Source organism: Paroedura picta, chromosome 12, assembly GCF_049243985.1.
Source record: "Paroedura picta isolate Pp20150507F chromosome 12, Ppicta_v3.0, whole genome shotgun sequence".
Taxonomy (NCBI): Eukaryota; Metazoa; Chordata; class Lepidosauria; order Squamata; family Gekkonidae; genus Paroedura; species Paroedura picta.
In genome coordinates, this window is record NC_135380.1 from 9,340,102 (window position 1) to 9,367,266 (window position 27,165).

Below are 27,165 nucleotides of genomic sequence, written 5' to 3' on the forward strand. Positions count from 1 at the left end.
TTAATCATCGCCATTGTTTTTAAAAAGCGCACTGTGCTCTTGACCTACTTGGCATCTGTGCGACTATAGATCTTTTAAAATCTACACCCCCCTCCTTTCTCAGTTTCGCTTTTATTTCCTTTTGCATCTCAAAGAAGATCAATACAAAGTGGCTTAAGAAACAAAGATGTGAACGAAGAAGGAAGAATCTTCAGGCCAAGCCAGAACGTTTATTGTCCCTGTACAGTCAGCTCAGGAAACCCTCAGCGTCTGCTTCTTGCTGAGTGGTCTGTTCAGTGACCTTAAGGCGATCTGCAGCTTGTGTCCATCCACCCGGATTTGTCAAAAATGTGAGGGGTCAACGAATCCTTCGTGTAAACCCAGGAGTCAGAAGGAATAACCTCTGGGTTTAAATTGTGCAAGTAAACAAAGAAAGGACCTTGGAGAATGTAAAAGCATCTTTAATGGAAACAAGCTAGCTGGGGTAATACAATGGGCAGTAGATTGCTGGAGAAAATGTGGGGGTGATTCTGGATACCTCCCTTTTTATGGAGGCCCAGGTCACAGGTGTTTTTCCACCTTCGCCAGGTGAGGCTATTAGCACCCTACCTGCCCTTGGACTGCTTAGTGATCCATGCAACGGTCACCTCCAGATTAGATTTCTGTAACTCACTCAATACAGGCCTACCCTTGTCTTTGACCCGGGAATTACAGCTGGTACAAAATGCAGCTCCTAGGGTCCTCACTGGCACATCGTGGAGGGCCCATATCCAGCCTGTTCTGAGGCAGCTGCATTGGTTGCCAGTTGTGGCCTGGATCAAATTGAAGATTTTGGTAGTAACCTTTAAGGCCATCCACGGCTTGGGCCCTGCCTATCTGAGGGACTGCTTGTCTCCCTATGCCCCCCTCAGGTTTCTTCGCTCTGTGGGTGCTAATCTGCTTGTGGTCCCTGACCCCAGAGAAGCACACCTGGCCTTGACCCAGGCCAGGGCTTTTTCAGTCCTGGCCCCAATCTGGTGGAACAAACTCCCAGAAGAGCTGAGGGCCCTGATGGAGCTTTCTCAGTTCTGCAGAGCCTGAAAAACGGAGCTCTTCCGCAAGGTCTTTGGTTGAGGCTGGGACCAGGAGCAACTAGAGCTCCTCCTACAGCCAATGTGATACCATTCTGCGAACTGCTACCCTGTGATGATTGATTGTAGGATGGGGGAGGAATGGGGCTATGCCACCTCTTGTGTGTTTTATGATACACAGCAAAACTGCTGTTTTACTGGAGGATTTACTTAGTTTTATGTAACCCACCACAACTCCATGGAGAGTGACGGGATAAGAATTGATATAATAAATAAATAATAATCAATAAAAGATAATTCTTCTCTTAATTATGCCATTCTAAGCAGGGTTGGGCTCTTCTTCCTCTTCCCCTTCCTTTTCCTCCTCCCCTCAAAAGGCAGGCTTTCACAAGCAGAGTTTTGTGAAACCCTGGGGTTTCTTGATGACCCTGGAAGGGTTTCCCAAATGAGTGGGAGTTAATAAATGTTTTAGATATTTTAAAAATGTGTTAAACATTTATTAGGCAATATGATGATATATGGTCATGTCACTCTGCCCCCCTTCCCAATATGGCCAATAATGGGCCTGGAAGGGTTAGGAAGAGGAGGGCTCTCAAATGGACATGTACACAGCTTAGCTTCCCAGCCATATTCTGTACAATTCACCACTTCTAGGGGTTCTTGAAGCCTGAGGAACGTTTCGGGGGTTTCTCAACAGCAAGAAAGTTGAGGAAGGCTCCTGTAGGGTTTTCAAGGTAAGAGATGTTGAGAAGTGGTTTGCCTTTGCCTCCCTCTGTGCAGCAACTCTAGACTACCCAGGTGGACTCTCAGCTGAGTATAAACTGGGGATGATCCTGCTTAGCTTCCAAAATCTGATGAGATCAGGCTAGCCATAGAAGGGCAGGACTCAACTTAGAATTGCATTGGAAGTCAGTGAATCAAGGTAGGACTGCATATCACACAGAAAACAGATTGCTACCAAAGCAGCAGCTGGCATCCGATTCCACTCTGCCCCCTTCCATGCTTTGTAATTAAACGCTGCCTCTTTATTAAATTAAATGTAATTCGACTCCCTCATTATTATAATGCGTGTTCCTTGGCCCCTGCAAATGTACAAGAGGGGTTAACAAAAGCAATCACAATAACTTTATTCTTATAACCCACCATTCCCTGTGCAGCCCAGGGTGGGTAACAACAAATCTTAGGTATGCTTACAGGGTTATATGAACTAAAGTGTTTTGTTAGAATGTATACTCTCATGTACATGAGAAATGTAGCTCTAAATATGTAACTAAACCAGTTTGGGGCAGTGATGTTCTATATTCTTGATGCTTGGGGAGGCCACAGTGGGAGGGCTTCTGGAGTTCTGGCTGCCGCTGGTGGACCTCCTGACACATTGACCTGATCCATCATGGCTTCCCTTATATTCTTGTGTTCTTACAAGTGTAGTTCTAAGGAGAAATGTGTGTAATTCCGAATTAGTAGTCAGCAAAAGTGAGATGAAAGGTAGAAGGTATTTGGTGTTATGTGGCAACACACATCTGTCGTTTTCTTGGCTTTGTGCTACTATCACCCTCATATTTCTTTGCCTTCAGAAGAAGAGGTATCCCACAAGCTTCAGAGAACAGATGAGATTCCTATGAGCTTTTGATGAATCTCAGACAAACTCATTAGCACCTTCCCCCTCCATTATTTCCCTTTTTCCGTTTACTCTCACCATTCCTTTCTTTCCTTTTGTTTTTATCTTTTTTGCCTCCTCATTCATGTTGGCAATGGGGAAAGTAGGTTGAAATGATGGGGTTAGGGAAAAAGGACATAGACAAATTCTGTTAGAATGTATATGCTCAAGCATGTGAGTCTAGAAATGCAGTCTTAAAGGAACAGAATTAAGAATAAGGCCCTGGCTGAGTCTAAGGAGCCACTGGGACTGCAGAGTGGAAAGTTAGGTTATCATGCATCAAGAGCTAGTTAGCTATCACTAGTTTTTCATGCAACCATTGTGAAAATCCATGTGTGAACCTAATATGTCTGCTTTTGTACAAACTCTTTCAGCGTCCTTGAGACATTCACACATTCATGCAAACACACTGCCATCGATCCAGGCAACTGATACCGCCAGGGATCCCAAGTCGGTGATGGACTGCCGATAGTCGTTCATGAAATTTAAGAACTGTAGTACATTTGTCCAGGTTCTGGGTTCCTGCCAATGAACCATGGCCTCAACCCTGGCTGGGTCCATTTGGACTCCTAATGGTTAAAGTTGGTTCCCCTGGAAGTCTCTAGACTTCAGATGGGAGCTTAACAGGGAGCAGTGGCCGACCTCTAAAGAACATACCTGTGTGATATAATACCTGTGGACTGTCAAGTCGCTGATGATTCAAGACAAGTGATAGTCCTTATTGGCTTAGGAGGCCATTTCTCCCAGCCTATGTTAAATCACCAGATCTGGATAGTCCAGGAAGATCCAATCCCATTAATTGTTGTATGGTTGTATTGTTGCAAGCTGCCCCAAGATAACTGGTTCAAGAGGGGCAGGCTATAAATATAAATTAAAAAATAAATAAATCAGATCTCAGAAGCTAAGAAGGGTTGACTCTGGCTAGCCCTTGAAAGGGCAACCTGCAAAGAATCCCAGGATTGTGACATGGGGGCAGGCAATGGTAAACCCCTCCAGCCATCTCTTAGAATATCCTGGCTACACCACATACATGCCATGTGATAAATGAATAATATGTAAAACCTACCTAGACCTTGATGGCCCAGGCTAGCCCAATCCTGTCACATCTTGGAAACCAAGCGGGGTCAGCCGTGTTGAGCTTTTGGAATAAGGCCATGGTTGCTTTGTGGAAGCAGGCCACTGCAAATCACTTCTGAATGTCTCTGGCCTTAAAAACCCGACAGGGTTATCATAAGTCATCTGTGACTCAATGGCACGTTCCTCCACCACCTCGTAAGAAAAGAAAAGCCGCTTATTTGGTAAGTGCTGTAAGCAACCGGAGCCTTAGAGAGCACTTACAGGTTTATTAAAACAAACTGCAGCAATCGAGGTGAGGTACAAAGCAATAGAGGAGTGTGCATTAAGTCAAATTATGAACTGTAAAGGGGAAAATATTTTTTAGCAATGCCAGTTTATTTTCCCTTTAAGCCATTCCTGTTCAGGCAGCTGGAATGTACAAAGAGTAGCAGTAAATAAAACAACAGCAAGCACTCACCTGACTCCTTAATTTAAAAACCCAAGTATCTGGCCTTCTATTTACTAAAAATAATAATAAACATGCTTACTTGGTTTAGAGATAGTAATAACTTTGGGTTCTCCAGCTGTCATGATTCAGTGATACAGCCAGATGCAATACTTCTCCCCCCTCCCAGTCTACTACAACAGGGGTAGTCAACCTGTGGTCCTCCAGATGTTCATGAACTACAATTCCCATAAGCCCCTGCCAGCGTTTGCTAAAAATCTCTTAGCCTCTCTCTTAGGTATCTGCATCTCAGTTGGCATGACTTGCTGTTTTCCTGACAATGGCACAGCGGCGATGCAGGAGGAACCAGGGTTGAACGGCTGCAGCGAGACAAGCTTTCTTTACTTTCCACCACGAGGTTATCGCTACTCATGCTCGAGAGGGAGATTTTTACCTTTCACAGTTGTTCATAAGCAATATATTAAAAATAGGGGAGACAATTAAGGAAAACTTCCTCTGGAGCACACAAGTGAAGAGAGATGGCCCCTTTCCCCCACGGTTCTATGATTAATAGATTCTGTGATTCATCGGCGTAATAGGCCAATGATCAAAATTACCCACCTCTGGCAGACACGCCGTCTAATAAACATTCGGTGCGTATTTCTCTCTGAAATCTATTGCCTGCTGTGATAATAAAGAGTGACTTGGTTAGTAAGCAGCATTCTTTTATACTCTGGATGCCGTACATTTCACCATTTGGTGGGGCTGCTGTAGTCATCTGCAGGGTGTTAAAATAAGGCAGGGAATCAAGCACAGCACAGCATACTCAATTCCAGATCACAGTGAAGGCCCACAGGGCCACTGCCAGACTCTTGGGAGGGGGAGGTAGGGTTAGAGGATGGGGGCAGTGAAGGGATGGGGTAAAGTGCTTGCAGTCTGCTTGGTTTATTTTTAGCTCTGTGTCTCGCTATAAAAATTGCCTACCCAAAGTACGTGGCCATGGAGTACTTAACGGAACATTCATAGGTTCTGGCTCTCTGAGCGTTCATTTCATCAGATGCTGATCTCCATTTTAATGAAATGATCCCCACTATTGGCTTACTTCTCATCAGGCTGTGTGTGTGTGTGTAATTTGCTAATGCCATTGTAGTGGTATGGGCTGCAGCACCTGTTTAAGCTTGTAAGAGCATTGTCTGCATAACAAAAAGCAATTATACCATTCTTAAGCAGAAATGGTGTGCTTGCTAGCGCCTGCAGGAGAGAAGGCATGGAATACTCCCTGGGATTGATTTTGCCTGGCCTCAAAGGATAAAGATCCCAGTAATTTTGCAAGATTTCAGCCTACCAGGACTCACCGCCACCATAATCTCACTCTCTCTCTTTTTGTGTCTCTCTCACACACAGAAACAAACAGACCTGCATAGGAGCGAATTAAAGGACGGCTGTGAATCTTACAGCTTTTGAGACTATAATTCTCATGACTCAGATAAGGAGGGGATGTGGTTCAGTGGTAGAATGCATGCTTTGCATAGTGCAAGCCCCATGATGTATGAACTTGCTTTTTACTAGCCCCATTCATAACCTACAGCAAATGTGCTTACAATTCATGTGCAGAATACCCTTGATTCTTAAGAATGTGAGTGTTGAGTAATTTGCATGTTATAGTCAACACACTTGTACAACAGCTCCCCCCCCCCCCAATGTTTATCCAGGTACTGGTTTCAATTGTAAAGTGAACATGCATGGGCTTTTTGTTACAGGCAGATGTACAGGCAGGATGCATGTGCTTTCACTGTAACATGTAAGCAAGGCTACTGAATCACAACCACTGGTTTATCAAGATTAGTGCTACGTACTTTGATTTGGCAGCAGCTTTCAAGGGTCTCAGGCAAAGGGCTGTCAAATTACCCCCTACCATTAACTGGAGATGTTGGAAATTGACCAGATGCTCTACCACTGAGCAATGATCCACCCCTCCAGGTTCAAGAATCTCTTGGTAGCAGGTATTGGGAAGGACTATTGGCCGTTCAAGTGCAAAATAGACCAGTGGAGTTCTATAAATCCATAGACATTTCTGGCTCAGCACTATTATTATGCACGCCCCACTTCTCCAGGGGATGGGACATTCCGTGGGCTAGTGATTTTACAGACTGATCCTCTTTGGAAGGCAGAGCACTGAAGACATAACTTTTTTGTAGTATTTGTTTTATTTACAAATATAAAGCTGGAGGCAGAGGCACAGGGCTCTTCTCACATCATAAAAACATAAGAAGAGCCCAGCTGGACTGGACCAGTGGTTCATCTAGTCCAGCATCCTGTCTCGCATGGTGGGTAACCAGTTCCTCTGACTATAAGAACCTACTCTTCTTCTCTAGCCAATGGAGTCCTCCTTCTCTCTGTTCCTTTCAGCGTTTGAAATAGTGTTCCCTATTCCCATATATCCCTCCCTTCAGCTAGGTGGGAAGCTCACTTTCCTGGCCCTGATGGGCACACTAATACATTTCCTGATTCAAGGCTCTTTGAAGAGATCTATGACATTTAAGTACATAAAGTACATTACCCTTCTTTTTGTCTGGCATGATATCCAGTGACGAGATCTCACTACGTACATTATTGTGCAAAACACCTGCTCCCTACACCTGTCACATCCCCCAATTTTCTGCCAGCAGTGTTCAGCTGCTGAACATGCTTTATTCTTTTAGGCCTGCCGTGGCACCACTCTGCCTGGCTTGCTGCCCTTACTAAGCCATTGAGCAGGCTAACACTTGGCTTGTAACCTACCATCTTGGAAGCCTGCTTTATTATCTCAGGCTTAAATGAAAACATTACATCAATTTAATACCAGCATATATGTGATGTATTGTCTTGAATGTCCATTCCATGTTTTGTCTAGGGCAGCTGTCCCTATTGCTCCACCTTGAATGGACTATTCCTAAAAGTGCAAAGATTACAGCTCACACATTCTAAAGGGATTTTTAAAAACTAAAATCTGGAAACTCACAGAAAGGGTCCTGGTATATTATTTGAGAGAGCGATATTGAATGAGCTTCATGTAGCCAGTCACTTCGTGTGAGGCTGAAATTAAATACAGGAGAGGAACAGATCCAGTAGAAAACGAACAAAAACAAAATAGTTGGCGACATTTCCCCATGGCCTGCATGTCTCGCATCCAGCAAAGCAATCCGTAGGAAGGAGCCTGCCTTTGCCAGTGGATTACCCTGGGATACGAATCGCGTTGACAAGATTCGAGCGGACGCTAGAACAGCCTATTCCCTAATGCAGATATCCTGCAGTGGCACAGAAACTGAACTTGGATTTTTTTCAGTTTAAACAAAAGATGAGTCAGGATCAAGAAAAGTAAATACTTCTTTACTCGGTGAGTAATTAAATGATGAAATTTACTGCTCGGAGAGATGGCCGTGAGCATGGATGGCTATGAATGCGGATCAGGCAGCTTTGTGGAAGATAGGAATAGCAGTGGCTACCAGCCATGCTTGGTGAAGAAAGAGAACTTCCACCTTCAGAGGCAGTCAACCTCTGAATGCCAACACTGTGAGGCAACCTCAGGGGAAGGCCTTGGCCTCTGTACCTTGCTGGTTGGCCCTCCAGGAGCACTGATTGGCCACTGTTTGAAACAGGATGCTGGACTAGATGGACCACAGGTCTGATCCAGCAGGTTTCTTCTTATGTAAATAGCTCATCTGAAGAAGTCCAACAGCCCGCATGCATTGGGTAAGCAAGAGTCCATTCTGAATTAAACCTCTTCAGAGTAATAAGTTCTACTTGATGTCAAAGTACTACATGTGTGAGGAACTTTTCCATCTGAATTTGACCCATAAAGTTGTGATGATTTATCAGACAAGGGGAGAGCATCCAATTCTGCTTCTTCACAATTTTCCCAGTTACGTTTTCTTAAGCGCCTTCCCTTCATATTCTTATATATCCATCCTGGTGTAATGAATGATAACAAATCGACGGAGGTGTCTCCCTCCCTACTGTGGCAAAGAGTTTTCTTCCAATCATGCAGAACAGTCCCCTCATGCATCTGACACATTTTGTTATATCTCCATCCTCGCCTAGTTCTATGCACATACAAATGCAGATGCAACCTGAAATTTAGTTCTTGCTGTTGGTGTCCTTGTCATTCTTTGTTCTTTCCCAGGCTCTCTCTTGGCCTGATATTCAAAATATTGTAGTTTTCCTTTACATTACATAACTGTCTTGTCCATGTACTTTTCTGTCAATCTTCAGCCCTGAGTAAATGTGCACATTTCTGCCAAATGGATTTTTTTTAGGTCATATTTGCAACACCTGGCTACTGGGTTTCTTCAGAGCACTTGCAGCTAAGCTTAAGCCTTCTGTCTTTAATACCTTCAATCTTCAACTGGTATTAAGAATGGCAGTTTTAAAGCATTTTTATTTCTATCTACAGTCTTATAACTTATACATAGTCCTTCTCAAGTACATTCACCGCTAAGTATGGACAGGAATGAAAACTACTGAACTAGTAATTTTAGTTGGAGCCTGAATCACCCTCTGTACAGAAATACTTTTCATTAGATTTCAAGGTTGACAAAAGCACTTCATGAACTTATTTTATTGTTGTTTGGACAACCACTGAGCCTCCAGCTTGTGTAAAGTCAAGTTTTATATGTTCAGATGCTTAGGTTTTAAAAGGCTTGACAGTTAACTTAGTTTTGCCTTACCCAGGGTTATTAAGAAGCTTGGTACATAATATTCTGTGATGCAGTTCAGCAAACAGATGTGCGTAGTTATACGTTGTTGGTAGGCATTTTGGTACTTTTCAGATTTCTGTTCTAAAGATAGCGACAATGAAAATTTGTGATAAAAAATTGTTCTGCTCAAAGGTTTGTTTCAGTAAGGTGTGCTTACATTTCACAGCATGTAAGAATGTTGTATTTTTAAAATCAGGGGCTCACTTCTGACTCAGCAGTCATCTACGTGGGTCCAAGAAGATATGATAACCACAAACGATATTAGCCATTACATGCTGCTAGCACTTCAGCAACCTGAAGAGAGCCAGTTTGGTGTAGTGGTTAGGAGTGCGGACTTCTAATCTGGCATGGGAACTGTAGCCCATGAACATCTGGAAGACCACAGACTGACTACCCTTGCCTTGGACTGCAAGGCAAACAAACTGGTCAGTCCTAGAGGAGATCAGCCATGACTGCTCTTTAGAAGGCCAGATCCTGAAGATGAAACTCAAATACTTTGGCCACCTCATGAGGAGGAAGGACTCCCTGGAGAAGAGCCTAATGCTGGGAGCGTTTGAGGGCAAAGGAGGAAGGGGATGACAGAGAATGAAGTGGCTGGATGGAGTCACTGAAGCAGGGGGGGAGCTTAAATGGACTCCGGGGGATGGTAGAGGACAGGAAGGCCTGGAGGATCATTGTCCATGGGGTCGCGATGGGTCAGACTCAACTTCGCAACTAACAACAAAACACATTGTGGTTTGAGGCATGACACATCATGATTTTGAAAGCAGACAAAAGCCCCTGTGGGTTGATATTTTGCATTCCTGTCTGCAAATTATCACTGCCCTTGCATGTTTCCTCTTAAATTACCTGATGTATAATATGAAAACACAGCAAAATAGTGACTTTTGTTTGTTGACAACATTCAGGGATACTGAACCCCCATTGTTGTGGTACCAAATGGTAGAATGAGACCAAGCAAGGCATGTGAACACTAAAGCTAAAAAAAGTGTAAGAAACTCTGAATGGGACAATGTATAAAAAAACGACTTTGTAAGAAAAGTGTTGAGGTTGTATACACTGAAAGAAGCTATTTACACAACATTCACAACCATCATTAAGTGCTGAAAACAATGACTTGGATCCTGCTAGTGGAAGGAAACTTCTGCTAGCAAAAGCAAGGAATCAGTTTTTGTGACTCTCCTCCCCCCCACACTATTCTTGAGAGTCCCGATTAATAGGGAAAGCATTAGGGGGAATAACTGGCTGCAGCAGGTAGGGGAAAGTGGGAAAGAAGAAGAGCTCTGTTTACCACCCTTAGAATCCAACTAGCTATCTATAAATATGTAATGTATTTGTTTCTTTGCTAAGCTAGTCCACATGGTACAGTAAACATCTAGTAAGGAGTCTTCAGCATTACTTGCTGGTTGGAAATAATATAGTGTTTGAGAGATATTCCGAGATATTGAGAGAGGCATTTATTCAATGCAGTACACTCCGCTGGCAATTATACTGGAGTCACTGGGCACGGAATGCTCCCGTTGACTTTAAACACAAGTTCTGGGAAAGATTTTGACCAGGAAGCCAATCTTTTGGGCTTAAGCACCTCTCAGGTTACTACCCAGCCCCTCTGAGGCCATTCACCCAGCTTTGTGTTCTCCAGCCCATTTGTGAATAATAAAGAAAAGTAAAAAGAAAAGCTTGGAACGCAAAACTTGTCCTCTTCTGTAGTGGAGATCTATTTCACTGAATAATATAACAGTGAACAGGGAGCCTCACGGGGATCGGGTTTTAGGGAGGCATCAAATCACACTGGGAACTGATCCACCAGCCTACCTGCAAATTCCTTTTTCAACCACTGGTGCCAATTATCTGCCAAACTGAGACCACACGTTCCCATGAGTCACTGTTTGGGATGGAGCTCCAATCCCTTTAACACCTGAGAAGTGAAATTCAGAAAATGAAGCTTTTCTAATTATTGGGTGGAAAACTACATATGCCATAATTCCTCTTCTACACTTGTTAAATGTACAAAACCCCTGTTTTTCTTTACATATCTAGTTATGGGAGCATAATAGAGGGGCAGGACATTCATGACAACTCGCCACCCTCCCCTGGAATATACCGTAAAATTTTCTGGGACATTGTGGTTCAAAAGCAACAACTTAGAAGGGACATACATGTAGCAATTCTAAGCAGATCTTACTCAAAAGAAACTCCCATGTTATTAAATGGGACTTACTACCTGGAAAGTATCCTGAAGGTTACACCCTTAGTTTGTTAAAAGGAGGCACTACTAATCTACTGACTTGGCTACAACCAATGAGAGATGACTTTTGAGGTTTGAATGGAGAGTGTTGGAATTAGCATATAGAAGTGTTACAAAAACACAGGCTACAGTGTAATTTGGGAAATCCCAGCAGTAAAAAAAAGAGCATAACACAATTAAGAAAGCCAGTTACCATTAGAGTTAATTTATCTCTTAAAGGTAAAGGTAAAGGTATCCCCTGTGCAAGCACCGAGTCATGTCTGACCCTTGGGGTGACACCCTCTAGCGTTTTCATGGCAGACTCAATACGGGGTGGTTTGCCAGTGCCTTCCCCAGTCATTACCGTTTACCCCCAGCAAGCTGGGTACTCATTTTACCGACCTCGGAAGGGTGGAAGGCTGAGTCAACCTTGAGCCGGCTGCTGGGATCAAACTCCCAACCTCATGGGCATAGCTTTCAGACAGCCTTTCTGCCGCTTACCACTCTGCGCCACAAGAGGCTCTAATTTATCTCTTACTTTATTAAAACATTTATATCCTGCCTTTTCTCATGGTAATATAGTTGGTTGTGCACTACTGTTCCTATGACTATGATACATACATAGAGCCTTTCAGAGGTATCTGATGAAGGAAGCTTTGACTCTTGAAAGCTTATATTTCTGAAGTGCTGCTGGACAAATCCAGATGTTCGACTGTGTAGCCACAGGGCTACCCCCTGAAACTGGTTAAGATGATTTTCTTTCACTGCAATAATGGCTTTCAAGAAATACAGATCTTTCTAGAGTAATGAGACTGACAAATTCCTCTCTTCTGCCCTGGCACAAAGCTCTTTGACATCATCTGATAATGTGACATTGAAGTGAGCAAAGCTGAATGACCTTTTATTCTGGATTGTAAAGGGTAACAAGCCCATTAGTCACCGTAGCAAAGCATCTCTGACTCATCAAGAATTTCAAACTTAGTGTTTTGTATTGCCCCCTTCTTTCTCTTTCCTCTGTGCACATTTGTCTACAAACCCAACTGCCTTCACAATTTTGTAAAAAATCATCCTCGCATCCTATATTCCTAATATTCTTTTATATTCCATCTGGCATTTTCATCCATGTCTGAAAATGTATTCCTTAAATGTTTGTTCTATGATCTTACGTTACCTTAAATAAATGGTTGTTTTGTAATTTATATTCACTTCCGTATAGATACCTTTGTTCTTCAGTCCTCAAGGTAGTCCCAAGAATGCACTGATTTATTAAAGAGCTCTGGAGCCTGCTATTTTAAATGCCAGCTCTTTCATTTTTTTATATAGATGGAGATTGCTTTCTTGGCCCACGGCAGATTGGAACAGACCAACTGCTTTAGTTTCTCAAACTTTTAATGCAAATTATAAGCAGTCGTGAACAAGTGGTGCGGAATAGCAGTGCCCTTCTGTCTTCCTATAATGGAGTTGTAACGATGCAGAACAAGTTTGTCTGTCTCTTTTATGAACAGCTACTTTAATTTTCCAAATCACTTTTTTTTCCCAGTCACAGACAATCATGTTCACCTGATTTAGCATAATTCAGTCTGTGATTCAGCTCAGCGTGTTTGTTGCTGTGGCCATCTGAACTCTTCACATTTTGGGCACACAGAAACAGCAAAACTGTGCATGGGAAAGTGACCTGAGATGATGAGAAATATTTTTTTAAGGGCAGGGGTAAAGAGAGTGTGGCTCTGTGGCCTTTACTCCCTGAATAACTGTACAGTAGTCACTCATTACAGAAAGGACACATGAACAGATTCTTCATATTGCGATTGGTGTCTAATTTGCAGTTCTGAGTAAATCTGAGTAACAGGATTGAAACTGCAGATAACTGCAACAAGGGAAAGTTTTGGGGGTTGCTTTTTTAAGCCTGGCCAAGATGTTCCGGGTCAGGAAAGGTCAAGTTGCAGAGGTCATGAGTGTCAAGCCTTTGACTTCATTGTCTCTCACCACTAGCAGCTGCCTTCTAGCACAGGACTTGCGCTGGCAATGGGGACCCAGGCTGGGAATTAGTGAGCTGGCTGTGTGAAATGTGGAGCCAGAAGGCATAAAGACATTAATCAGGAAGCCTGGAGTCAAGGAAATGGATTCTATAATAGTGTAAATTGAACATCCTTCGCATACATGATTTATAATAAATAATCACAAAGGGAATGATACCTTTCTCTACTTTTATAGGGCTTCCTTGGTAACAAAGGCTTTCTAAAATTGGAGTTGTCATTTCTGTTTGTTGCAATAGAGAAAAATAGATTAAAGCTCATATTATAAGGCTCCCCTGAGTACTTTCTTCCACAAAAATATGGATGACCTATTTGTAGAATCTGCAGAAGTGTAACAGTGGGATTGGACTTTTGTTGGGGAGAGCAGAAATCAGGATGTGTGTCCTTTGTACAATGCTCAGTGTAACAACGTTTTGATTCTAAGCAAGTTTAACCATTGATTTAAATAGAATGTTTTTCCTTATGTTTAGGATTGCTGAGACATTTTGTTTTTCTAGCTTTCCCTTTCTTACTTCTGTTCAAAGAAGCACATTGTACAAGATGAAAATTACCCCATATTCAAAAACAATTGATTCAATAAACTGGAGTACCTAAAACCATTTTGATTCCTTGCTATTCCTTGCTATTCCCAGCAGAGATATCATCTTGCTAAATGCATAGGATTAGCTGAGCACCAAAAAGATGCTGTTAGTCTCTGTAGTAAAACAGCTTTTCCCTTTATGGAAAAATGTGTGAGGAAAGAAAATAACTTTGTAATAAAATTAAAGTTTTATGATTGCATGAGAATTGAATTATTTTATTGCTAAGCATGAGGGATTTTTGACACATTACGGCTTAATTGCAATTGCCACACAAACTATTGAATTACCAGAGATCAATGGCTCCATAATTCATGAAAGACAGAAGTAGCAACTTATTGATTTGAGGCGGATCTCACACAGTGACGTAATGCCATTGACCCAAGTCGAGTTCAAGTTGATTTAGAGGCATTGTGAGAACAAACTCAGACACGTTCTCAGTCAATTTAGCATGGGAACAGCGCTAACAATCTTGGAGAAAAACAAAGAGGAAATGTTTTTTAAGAGGATGCTTGAAAATGTCTTCAAATATTCAGCATCCCTTGGTTTGGAAAATACTATGTTGACCTATTTTAAAACACCAGAATCATACTCAACCTGCTCAATAGTAAGAAGATATCCTTTACATCAGGGGTAGTCAACAACCAGATGTTCATGGACTACAATTCCCATGAGCCCCTGCCAGCATTTGTTGGCAGGGGCTCATGGGAATTGTAGTCCATGGGCATCTGGAGGACCACAGGTTGACTACCCCTGCTTTACATGCGTGAGAAATATCTCAGTTCTTTGTACAATCATGGATACAAAATCCTAGGATGAACTGTATAACTTTAAAATGTTTTAGGACCTGTTTTACGCTATCATTACTAGCTAACAATCCTTTGTTTCTGCTTTGGGTTTACTCATGTGTGCATAAGGGTGAATTGGAGGCCTAGCAATATCAGGGGATGCTTTTATTAGGCAAGTGACCATAAAAACAGCAGCAGCATTGTTAGGGATGAATTCCCATTTCCATAAAGACATGCAATGGTCTTTGACAGTTCCGACAGGTCAGCCAAGAGGAATTTCTCGAACAAGCTAGAAAACTTTTGTTATGCAGCTTGGAATAACAACTTTTAGGGGAAGGGGGAAATCTAAATCCCACATTTTTTAAAACTTGAAATAACAGGTGGAGAAAGGGTCTGAGATTGTAGTGGCCCATGCACCCAGCCTACCTGGCTGAGGAACAACAGCATTTTCCAGCCTTGCCTAATCATGTATCCTGCTAATGGACATGATGTGATTACCTTGTGGCCGCCTTTCCCCCATTCACTCCAGCAATGATTCTCTGTTTGTTCTCATTGCGGTGGGGAGTCAGTGCTCAGTCTGCAGGTGAGGATTCAGGATGGAATACATACAAAATATATACCTGTACATAGAAAAGTGGCATGTTTCAACCAGACTGCACTATCATTAACAGGAATTAGAATCTCATGCCGCTTTAGGCGTATTAACCTCCTCCCTCATCTTATTGTACACTAAACAGCATAATAAATTATCAAGAGTTCATGCTAGTTTCGGGATACCATTTTTGCTTTTAATGCCTGCCACACCTTTATTTCTTCCCTTTTCAGACTGTGTCCATGGCCCTGAGCCAGAAATGCAGGTGGCAATATGTTTTGACACCCCAGGCAGTTTGCTAACTTGTCTGCAAAGTTCGGCTGACCTTAGGAAGGGCATACGTCTAGCATATCATGCAGTGGGAAATATGCAGAGGATGTGGATGTATATTTAACTGAATTTAAAGAGGCACATGATTGGGCTGCACAAACCAAAGCATGAAATGGATGTCAGCGGCCATCTCTTTTTGCTTCCACACTCGTGGTAAAAAAGCAGATTCTCTTGGTGTCTGCAAGGGCCTGTGGAATGGCTTATTGGCCATGAAGGCTGACCTACGCCTATACAACCTGGGTGTTATTTAAGGCAGGGGTAGTCAACCTATTGTCCTCCAGATGTCCATGGACTACAATTCCCATGAGCCCCTGCCAGTGTTTGCTGGCAGGGGCTCATGGGAATTGTAGTCCATGGACATCTGGAGGACCACATGTTGACTACCCCTGATTTAAGGTCTTCAGAGGCTACGCTTTCTGGGCACCCATCTTCAGAGGTAAAGTGGGAGGTAACTAGAAATATTGTAGGGTCCCTTTTCTTCCATGGTGCTTCAGCTTTAGAACTGCCTCCCTCCTGAGGTTTGTCTGATGCCCAGTTTAACATTTAGCCACTTTTGGTTTAAAGCATGATTATTTCCTCAAAGGTTCTTATGAGCTCACCCTTCTCTATGGCAAATTGCTTCAACTTTATATTCTCTAGCATGGGGGTTTATTCTTTAGTTCTGCTTTGACAATCTGAGATTGTGCTTTATCACCTGCTGCTATTTTAAATTGGAGTCTGTACTAATTATTTGCTGCTGCTAAAATTTTATGTTGCTTTCAAGTTTTGTAATGTGAATTACTTTAGAACTTTTTAATGGTGCATGTGCAAGACAATTTTAAAAAAATAAATAACCAGTCTCCTCTGCTAGTGAAACCTATCATCTACTGTGTATATGTGTATATAGTATGCATATTTACCAGAAAGCAAAGTCTGCAGAGTTTGAGTTTACTCCCAAGTAAGATATTACTGCACCTTTCTCACAAATTCTTTTCATCTTCAATCACCCACTGGTGACTGCAAATTGTCTTTATAGGATATGCTTTATAACAAGAGTGGATTTTGGAACCCTTGGGAATGATTTTGGTGGTTACAGCCTCCTCCTCTGCCATGCCTTCCTTGTTCCAGAGCAACTAATTTTCCTTGCCTTCCCCAGGTATCTTTGATAAAGCACTGCAAAATATGCATGCCAAAGAGTTTCCAAAAGTCTCCAGAATTTCTCCTGAGGTCAGGAAGTCTTACTGGACATGCCAGGTTTGCCTAACTGTGTCAATACCTGTGAATAAAAGTGAAATGCCTGGCTTCAGGCATAATCAGTAGGAGGGGTGATATGGTGGTCTGCAGGCATCCACTAGCTGAACTCACCTCAGAATATATTTCATTTCCATAATCAGAAACAACAACTGAAATAATACACAGCACAGATTTTTTTGTTTTGCCTTTCTTGTACTGTTGGTGCGTAAGCAAGAGAAGCAGAAGGGAAGTTCTAAATGTGCTTGTACCAGTTTTCTGAATCAACTGGTGGTCACGTGGATCAAAACTGAACACAGTCTGTAAAGCACAATAAAGCCGCAATGTGACTGCGCAGTCATTCCCTTCTGAAATCCAGTACAGGCACACTGCAAACAACTTCCCTGTTTTTCCACACGTGCACAACAAAGCAGAATAGTCAGGGTGTGGTGCAAAGGTTAATCTGTTGGTCTTGGACCCGAGAAATCTGAGTTTGAATCTCTATTTTATCATGAAACTTGCTGAGCAACTTTGGGTCAATTATTTTCACTCTAACGTCCCTCTCAGGATTGATATAAATATGTAAGAAAGAACTGTTCTGCAAGCTCTTTTGAGGAAGGGTAATGTAAACATGAGACAGAGAAGGGCTGAAAAGAACTTTTAAAGAGTCAATTCTGCTAGGAAGGGTGATTCATAGTTGCATTTCAACTATCTGCTGTTCCAAGACTGGAAACTGCCCGTGCACATCTTTTCTCTGTAGCTGCTCCTACCTTGTAGAATGGCCTGCCTGAGGAGGTGAGGTCAGGAAGACCCCTACAGTTCTATCATTCCACAGAATGTGCATGACAGAAATGTTCAGGAAGGGAATTCTATCAAAGGATTAGAACTGTTGTAGAATGGAAAGCTCAGAAGATTGCTTTTAGAAGGCAAGAAGATCATAGTCCATTGCAATGTTTATTAAAAGTATCACCTTGCTTTACTGTATGGTCTTTTACCTTGTGACCTATTTCCTGTGTTACAGCTGTCAAACCTTAGACAGGTTTCTTGTTTGTTTTTCCAATTCTGCACTCCCCATCCTTCTGCACTGACTGTATGTCTTATGCTGATTTCTTTAAAAATATTTTGTAATCCACCTTGAACCTCACTGTAAAAGGTGGGCTATCAATGAATTTGAAAAAAAAAACACTACCTGTGGGCTTACAGTAGATGAGTAATTGGGATGTGAGTATCTTGCATAGTGCAGGGGGTTGGACTAGATGACCCAGGAGATACCTTCCAACTCTATTATTCTATGACTAGAAAATAAGCCCGCTGTACTCTAAATACAGCGGGTGCTAGCGGCTCCGCCCCCTCCCCAGTGGCGCGGCTTACCTGGAAGCGAGGGGGGCCGGAGTCCAAGCGGGTCAGTGATCGGGCGTGGCGTGTCCTGGCAGCGGCGGCTCTGGCGCTGCCAGAAGCCCGAGAGCGACGGCTCCCCATTGGCCGCTTGTCCCAAATCTCGCTTGCCCCGGCTGGGGAGTCGCTGCACAGACAGAGAACGCTGCCTGCACGGTGAGTCCTCCAGTCACCTTCTCCTCCCACTAGAGAAAGGAGCAGGGAAAGTGCCCTAAGAGAACTGCTGTGCAAGGACAGTCCTAAGAGAACTGTGACTTGCCCAAGGTCACCCGGTTGGCTGCATGTGGAGGAGTGGGGAATTTTATTTATATTTATTATATTTGAATACCACCCTCCCTTACACCTCAGGGCAGTTCACAGCATAGATGTTCCAGCATAACATGAGCTACAATACACTGTATTGCATCTGGCTCACCAGATTACAGCACCCCTTCCCCATCAAGTGTGTTTAACACCCCCACATTATTCTCTTAACGTGGCCATATTTATTGCACGCCAACCGCTTCCCACGCAATTCAATCTCAAGTGAATACGAACAAATCCAATTTGCTGGTGTTTCCTATTTACCTCCGGAATCTGTCAACCCTTTTCATTAGGCTGCGCCTTAATCTACTCCCGCACTCTACCTGGAAGTTTGAACCGATCACTTCCACTCCATGACAGTGGTGCCTGAGGGAGCCCACCTGCACACGGAGGCTCATACCTTGAATTAGGACAATAAAATCAGAGTCCAGGAGCACCTTTAAGACCCACAAAGATTTATTCAAGGCGTGAGCTTTCGAGTGCCAGCACTCTTAATCCGAGGAAGAGTGCTGGCACTCGAAGGCTCACGCCTTGAATAAATCTTTGTGGGTCTTAAAGGTCCTCCTGGACTCTGGTTTCATTGGGCTACTTCAGACCAACACGGCTACCCGCTTGAATCTAACCTTGAATTAGACCAGGGGTAGTCAAACTGCGGCCCTCCAGATGTCCGTGGACTACAATTCCCAGGAGCTCCTGGGAATTGTAGTCCACGGACATCTGGAGGGCCGCAGTTTGACTACCCCTGAATTAGACTTTGCGGGTCTTAAATTGCCCTCTGCCCGATCATTAAAGCCCCTGGGGACCACCCTAGGAGGCTGGCGCCCTCCCCTACCTCGCAGGGTTGTTGGAGCCACAAAAGGGGAGGAGGAAGAGGAGGAGGGGGGGGGGCGAGAAAGGGCAAGGAGGTCCTTCAAGGGCGAGGGAGGCCGAATTCCCCTCGAGAGCCCCCCTGCCCTCAGCCTGCGTGGGAACCGAGAGGGGAAGCCCCCCCTCCCAGCACTCCCTTCCCTCAGAAACCAGCGAAAGGGGCGGTTGAGGGGCGGTTGAGGGGATAGCGCGACCTCCCTCCCTCCTTGGCCGCCTGCAGCCCCTTTCCCTGCCGCACGGCCGCCGGCGGTGGAGGGGAGCCGAGCGGAGCGGGGCGGGGCCTGGGAGCGCGCCTGGGCCTTCCACCGCCGCTCGCCTCCTTTCTCTCCCCGCAGGCGAGCGAGGAAGCGAGCGCCAACCAGCCAGCCAGCCAGCCGCGGGGCCCGTTCCCTTGCCCTCCATGAGGTGAGGTGAGGCGGCGCGCGGGAGCTTCTCGGGCGGGAAAAGGAGGCGGCGGCGGCGGCGGCGGCGGCGGCGGCAGCAGTAGCAGCAGCGGCCCCACCCCCGCAGAAGGAAGGCGGCTTCTGCTTCTCCCCCTCCTCCGCCGCTGCTGCTCGCCGGCTTTTGTTGCGCGGCGGCCGCCGCTCCCCTCCCCGCCCCCCAGCCAGGATGAGGCGAGCCGGCGAGGGCTGCCTGGAAGCGGCTGCCCTGAGGACGCGGCGCCGCTGAAGAGAAGCAGGACGCGGAGGAGCTGCGGCCACTGCGGACGGACCGACCGACCGACGGCCGCCTTGCCAGGCTCGGCTCGGCGTGGCGTGGCGTGGCGTGGCTGGGCCGGGCGGCGCCTTTCCCGCTTCTCTCTCTCCCTCCCGCCGCGCCCCTCGGCAGCCGGAGGTGAGGGCGCCTGCACGCCGGGGGCGGTGGGGCGGGCTCACCTGGGCCGAGGCAGCGTGCATTGCAGAGGCTGCGATCCCGGGCACGCTTCCTCGCCAGGCAAGCAGCGGGGAGGGGGGGGGAGGTTGCCTGCCTTCCTTCCTTCCTTTTCCTTCTTCCTTTTCCTTCCTTCCTTCCTTCCCTTGCAGCGTTGCCCGGCAGGGATCGCTCAAAGGCACGCTGGCTTCCGCGGATCTGACCCGCGGGGCTTCCGAGGCGGCGCACCTGGAGGGCGGCGAGCCTCCCCTCCTGGGAGTCGCCGGAGGTTGCGTAGCTACCGCGCATCGGGCTGCAATTCCGCGGAGAGAGACAGAGGCAGAGAGAGAGAGATTGCCCCCTGGTCGGGTGCCCTTGGGTTTAAGGCTCCCGGTGACCCGCCCGGCAGGACTGGCGGGTTGCAATGCTGGGCCCCGCTGCCTTGTGAGTAAGCATGTTGCCATAGGATCCTTGCGGGTTCTGCCTCTGATTGGAAACGGGGGGCTACGGCGTAATGATGCTTGGGTAAGATTGAACTGGGAGAGCTGCAATCCTGCCTTGTGCTCGTCTGAGAGGGAGGCACGGTGGAGACCGTGAGGCTTCCTTCTCAGCAAGAGGCTGGCTTGTGCATCTGGAAGAGAGCTGCGGGGAGGCTTATGCTCCCCCTCCCCCCCTAAGGTTTCCAATGAGGGCTGAATCACTGGGGTTGGGAGGCTTCAGTCAAATTGCCGATGCTTCCTAGGGGGGTGTGGGGAAAGCAGCGGCTTTTGTGTATTTCTGTAGGAGTGGGTGGATGGGTTGGTTGGGGGCCTTGAGAATTCTGACTCATGGCGCTCCAAAAAAAGGATGCAGCCTTGATTCAGTACATGCTTACCCAAAAGCTGTTCATTGATGTCCACATCCAAGTTTAAGGTTCGTAGCAGCTGCGTCATATGGATATTTACTTGGGGATAAGGCATGCTGATGTCAACAGAGATTGAATTGCCGCCAGCTTAACTCTGATGCAAATCCCTTTGAAATTTGTCGGGGCTTTACTTCTGATGGGCTAGAATTGCTGTTTATATGTTGGAGTGTCGTGAGGCATAATCATACTCTTTCCTCTGTTCTACCAGAGATGCTTCAAAAAGAGCCACTTCTTACACATTGGTTTGAGTCTGTTTCAGGGATATCTTTTGAGCAGGTGGAGAACCGGGCTATCTCTACAGTAGTCCAAGTGACTTTCCTGGTAGAAATTAGGTGATGTTAGACAAATGTAACAAGGAGGTCAGTTTTATGGGTTTGTAGGGAGGTGTGAGAGCAGGTAGACTCACAGAGATGCGAAGAGCCTGGGAATATGTGTCTGTAGAAGTTCAGTTGTCTGGGTGCTTGTCTGTGCGGCTCAAAATGTTCCAGGTCCAGATTTTTCTGTGGGTTGCAGTCTTGTATAGTGATTTTTTGCTTCTGTGAAAGCATCTTATTTGCATTTTAGGAAGCTTTTAATGGGGTATTCTGTAGGCCCCGAAATAGTTTTTTGGGGGATGTCTAAAGTTACGAGATTTGCTTTAAATCAAAATAACAGTTAGGTATTCATAGGTTCAGCTGAAGGTTCAATGGGAAAGGACTGGATTGTTGAGAGAAAGAGGTATTGTCGGGTAGGCATTTGCACCTATAAAGCACTCGTGTTATTATCCTGGATTGTACGGGGTGGGGAGGAAGTTCTGCATTGCTGTGTTTTGTTCCCAGTTCATTGTAACCTTTGTGTGTCTGTGTAAGAGAGATATATGATGTGGCAGCGGCTATTGCAGTGGAGAAAGGCTATAACACTTCATGCCTGTGTCCTGCTCTGTGCTTGCTGCTCATTGTGTGCTCTAATTATGTGCACAGAATGATTTGCCCTGAACCAGTTCCAACTTGGAGGCTATTATTCTTGCCATAGGCTTTGTTCGTTTGAAGCTGAGAATAAAGCAATCTTACATTCCCAACATAATCTTCCGTGTAAATCAATGTTTTGTTAATAAAATGATGAATATTTTCATTGCTTTCTAAACAGTCTTCCTGCTTGTATGTAGCCTACACACCTCTGTTTGCTCTGAGTGATGCCAACATTTCCTTTGTTGCTTCAAAGTAATATGGAGAGCCTGACATACTTAATCATTGTTTTTTTTTTAACTTCATTCCCAAAAGAGAAATTGTGAGGGTTCATCTAATAAGGAAGAATATCGGATATGGCAGAATCATAATTTATGAGAAGTAACTTTCTTGCTTTGAGGAGGAGGAGAGCATCTTGGAATGGGTGATTCCTACTAATTGCTCAGGGAAGCAGGACTAAATGCCTGAACTTCCTGCCTCCTGCCTCCTGGGTAGGAGTCCCCTAGCTCAGTTTTGTTTCCTGCCTTGTTAGGGAATATGGCTTTGGAGCTGAAGCCTTTGCTTTTTTTTAACTTGCTTTTCTCTTGTTTTTCTCCTAGAGTGATTCCATACTTAAAGGGGAGCTTCCTGTTCTCTCCAGCCTGTCCCTCTTTCTCTTCACACCTCTTTTTGGCCCTGCTGCTGCTTTTGTGGCTCCAGATTGGCTGCACAGGCCATTCTTGTAGATTTCTGTGAGTCCAGACATATTACAACTTGGACTGATTTGTGGTCGTCCCCCTTACAAATATCCACCTATCATTGCTAGGTAGAAGCTGCCTTATGTAGCTGGCATCTTTTAACGAGATATCCTCATGGGGTTATACAAATCAACTCTACTGTGGTCCAAAGATTGCCTCCACTAAGACTATATATAGTTATTCAGTTCTCAGAAATCTTTGAAGTTCTTAAGAGAGTTTCCCCTTAAAATGGCTTGGATGAAAAAGGTGGTTCTGAGTCTGAATCCCACTTTTACCACCCAGGTAAACTCAGCTCTTCACAGGAAGGAGTCAAGAGATTCACGTCCCTTCCTTCTGTCCACATCCTAGCCATCCAAAGGAGAGAGAGTGGCTTTTCTCATGCCTCTGGAGGGCCCTAACAATCTACCCCCAACGTACAGATTACATCAGATAGATGGGCTCTTTTCATTTTGTTAACAACCCCAAGGGAAGATAATCAGATCGGCGATCAACTGCATCATGGATAGCCAGCGTGGTGTAGTGGTTAGAGCGGTTGCTTCTAATCTGGACAGTTGTGTTTTATTTCCCTCAACATGCAGTTAGCTGGGAGACCTTGGGCTAGTCCCAGTCCTGTTAGAGCTGTTCTCACACAGCTGTTTTGTCAGAGCTCTCTTAACTCCTAGGATGTCTCTTGTGGGGAGAGGAAAGGAAGGCAATTGCAAGCTGCTTTCAGACGCCTGAGTAGTGACAAGCGGGGTATAAAAAACAACTCTTCTCCTTTCTTATTTATAAGTGTATCTCCCAGGCCTACAAAGCAAGCAACATTCCAGTTCCATCAGGGAATCACTGTCTACTCAGTGAGAAGTGCAGCTACTATTATAACCTTAATTCACCCTGCCTCAGTGGAGGAGCCATTCAAGATAGCAACATGGTCTCCAGTCTTGATTTTCATCAGACACTACAAACCAAATTGCTTCTCCTCAGCCGATGCTGCCCTTGAGCATAGAGTGCTGCAGAATATGGTGGAAAGCATCAATTCCCACCAGTCATTTGGACACGGCTGTTGGAAGTCCCATTCCAAGATGCATTCCTCCTCAGAGCAAGATACTCACTGCGAAGGTTCCTCCTGCTCTGAGATTGGGAGAGCATTTAATCCCACATCTCTCCCAAAACTACCCCTCCCCCAAAAGAACTATGTCTAGAAAAGCATCATGAGTTTGACCAATCTTATGTCATCAAGCTGGAAGGGAAGATGCCTGTTGGCTCTAATCCTTCTTTAACCCCATTCATATCTCTTTGGTTATCATCCGTTATGCTTCTAACAATCAGTTCCCTGTTCTGATTGTTGTTTTATCTGTTTTCTTCCTTCCGCTTCTGGGATCATTAGCTTGTGAAGCAACAGAATTGAGCCAGGGTGACTCTCATCCGGGAGACAAGAAGTTGGAGAATTTAATCCTTCCTTCCTGAGTGACTGGGAATCACCCATTCCAAGATCACCTCCTAACCTGTGCTCTTCTCAGTCTTAGTCTAATATTCCATACCTTGGATTTGGTCCACTAAACGTTCTTGTAATGGAAGGAAGGGGACAGTTTCCCCTGATCCCTTTCATGGCATTCCTCAGGGTTTCCTCTCTCCCAGGAGCAGCATTTTGTGGAGATCAGTCGGCTGCAGTGGAATGGGGGAGTCAGGAAAGTTCTATTCTTCTGATCAAAATTTTACTCAGGATCTAATCCAGTGTGAATGCCTTGAGTTATCACAGTATGCAGATTTTTATGTGTGGGTGACAATTGTTTGAGGACTTTTTTACTGCTTCATGTTGAATTTTGAACCAGTTTTCATGGCCTGCTATTTTTGAGATAGACTAGATATCCAGAGTTTGATCTGACTTCCAAGTTAGTACCTGACTAAGTAAATGCTGTATTGGCTTTAATTTGAGTTTGGAAATGTATTAGAACATATTGGGTGACATTATGGTGATGTGATGATCCTTTTTGCAGCCAAAACTCCCCCCCCCCAGAAGTAAATTATTGTCCATACCTTACTTTCTTGCAGTTTTTCTTCTTCATCCCTTTCATATCCTTTACAGCAAAGTCCTTATTCATAGTCCTTTAAAACAGAAATGGCAAGGAAAGTGTATTTGGTTATAATACCATGGTATATAATCCTGGTACATAGAAACATATGTAAATTACATTGGTTTTAACAGGAGCCAAGACTGTAAAAGATACACTTGAGTAGTAATGTGGCATTTCACCCCCTGTAGTTAGTATTCTTCCACAGTGATGTATTGCTGTAGTAAAACTACTTTCCATGTATAGAGGGTGAGCAGGTTACTGGGATTAGCAAGTGATATATCTAATTCCTATGAAAGAGAGTAAGTGGATTTTGAACTATACCTCTGTATTCCCAAGAAGTGCTTATATTTCCTGTTCTTATATTTCAGCATATTGTAACCATATGGATGTAGGAATACCATTCCGTCTTAAGTATATTTAATGAATGTGGATACCTAAACATAATATAAACTTTCCAAACATACTCAAAGGTCTATTGGTTTTGGCAGTTAGCTAATTTAAACTCTTAATGTGGTATAAATATGTGTACCAAATATACTGAAAGATGGCACTTTCCAGGGTAACGTGGTTAGCCAAGCCCTTATTCAGTAGTGCAGCAAGCCAATTTTGATGGGAAGTCGGCTTAGCAAAGCATGTGCTTATAGAGAGTTTTCACGTTATACCCAAGCAGCCTGGTTTGCACTGTTTCCCTTCAGTCTGTGCTCCTTGTCTGCTACATTTGTAGTCCTAGTGGGGAGAAGGGGAGGGGTATAGCGTCTCTCACAGGAGCAATGTAAACATGGGATTGTCTGATGTTTTTAGGGCCAGAACTCATGCTTCCTTCCAGCTCTGAGACTTCACTTGCAGATGTGTCTGGACATCAGTTTGCTTGCAACATATACATATATGAAATAAACAATGGCAAGGGTTTATCATTCTGTGTATCATTGGTCACCCCAAGAGATTGCAGTGTAATGGACTATTTATTACTGAATCTTTTTTTTAAGTTCATTCCCAAAAAGGTATATGTTAAGGGGCAAAATCTTATTTCCGGGTTGGGTGTTTGGCTAGTTCTTCACAGAAGTAAACATAGTGGCTCATTTCAGATACTATGCAAACCCATGGTGAGTTGGAATCTGTCAAACTTGGATCTGAAACAATGGTATGGCTTATTAGTGACAATAGTTAAGACTAACTATTGCTATTAATAGACCATACCATTGTTTCGTGCTTCACTATGGTTTCATGCGATATATTAATGCAGACATTCTGACTTAATCCTAACTTGTTCCCCACCATCACCCTTTTTGTGTACAGAGCAAAGGTGATGGAACTAGTTGTGGTATACTAGTTAGACCACTGGACCACTGTGTGTTTATTTATTAATTAGATTTTTATTATACCACCTTTCCAAGTCTACCATGGAACTTAGTGCTGGTCATGCATTTGCAGCTTAATCCCATAGAGTTGTGAGTGTAAAATAGAGCAGAGGAAAGCTACTTTGGATCCTTATTGAGAAGAAAGGCAAGAAGAAATGAATAGTAAGGTTTTGAGGCAAACCAGGATTTTAAGTCATCCTACCAAGGAGGATTTTAAGTCATCAAGTTGATCCTGATTCTGATGGGTGAAACAAATCAAGCCAATGCAAATCTACAGATTCTCAGAAAAGCAGTCTTCTTCATGGACTGGGCCGCTGTTTTTTAAACCGATTTATGCTGCCATTCTACAGGATGCTGAAGAACACCTTTTTAGAAGGTGCTTTCTGTTTTTTTTTAAATTTGTGCTCTAAGAAGTGAAACTGACTAGGAGTGAATCCATTTGCATGATAATGAAATCAGATTATCCTCTCCATTGTATGGAGCTATTTGTATGTAGGGGTGGGCTTTTGACCTATCAGATATTGTTGACTATCTTTAAATTATTAACTCTGTATTAAAACTGCTTTTGTCACCCAGCAAGCTTGCTATTTGATGCCAAATAATGGAAACAAACTAGTCTGCTGATAATTTAATTTTTTTTCAAGGTAAGGTTTGAAGAACTGTAACATATTATTAAATGTTTGACATGTTTTAACAATAGTTCTTCTGTTAGGCTTTTATCCAAGAACATCAGGGTCAACCTGCTGGTTCAAATTTTCAGAAATGAAATGAAAACAATAACAGCTATTTGAACAGATACAAACACAAAAAGTTGCTGTATGCAGAATCTGACCTTAGGACCATTAAAGTCAGTATTGTCCACTCAGACTGAGAGCAGCTTTCTGGGGATTCAGACAGTGAGAGGTCTTTCATATCACCTACTGCCAGATTCTCTAACAGGAGATAATCAGGACTTAACTTGGGACTTCTCCATGTCAGGTAGATACTCTTCTGCTGAGCCATAGTCCCTACTCCCAAGCCTGAACATTAAAAAGCAACATAATTTTCTGCT

General features: G+C 44.1%; 1 protein-coding gene and 1 long non-coding RNA gene across 11 annotated transcripts in view; one reads left to right on the forward strand and one right to left on the reverse strand.

Annotated features, from left to right (window-relative positions):
* Window positions 1-19,393, reverse strand: part of LOC143821919 (uncharacterized) — a 63,716-nt gene extending 44,323 nt beyond the window's left edge. For all 4 annotated transcript variants that reach the window (XR_013225973.1, XR_013225971.1, XR_013225970.1 and 1 more), the window contains exons 1-3: window positions 19,234-19,393; window positions 15,071-15,192; window positions 10,759-10,861 (exon numbers count right to left, since the gene is read on the reverse strand). This is a non-coding gene — a long non-coding RNA (uncharacterized LOC143821919). The remainder of the gene's footprint in view (window positions 1-10,758; window positions 10,862-15,070; window positions 15,193-19,233) is intronic.
* Window positions 19,394-19,492: 99 nt separating this feature from the next.
* The window catches only part of ARHGAP32 (Rho GTPase activating protein 32), a 196,859-nt gene continuing 189,186 nt past the window's right edge, over window positions 19,493-27,165 (forward strand). The window contains exon 1 of one of the 7 annotated variants that reach the window (XM_077306405.1): window positions 19,493-19,673. In XM_077306405.1, the coding sequence (XP_077162520.1) occupies window positions 19,669-19,673 (5 nt within the window). In that variant the 5' untranslated portion in view covers window positions 19,493-19,668. Of the gene's footprint in view, window positions 20,103-20,341; window positions 20,562-20,776; window positions 20,796-20,911; window positions 21,030-27,165 lie in introns of those variants that run through there. The other 6 variants (XM_077306406.1, XM_077306404.1, XM_077306410.1 and 3 more) reach the window with 6 other exon arrangements.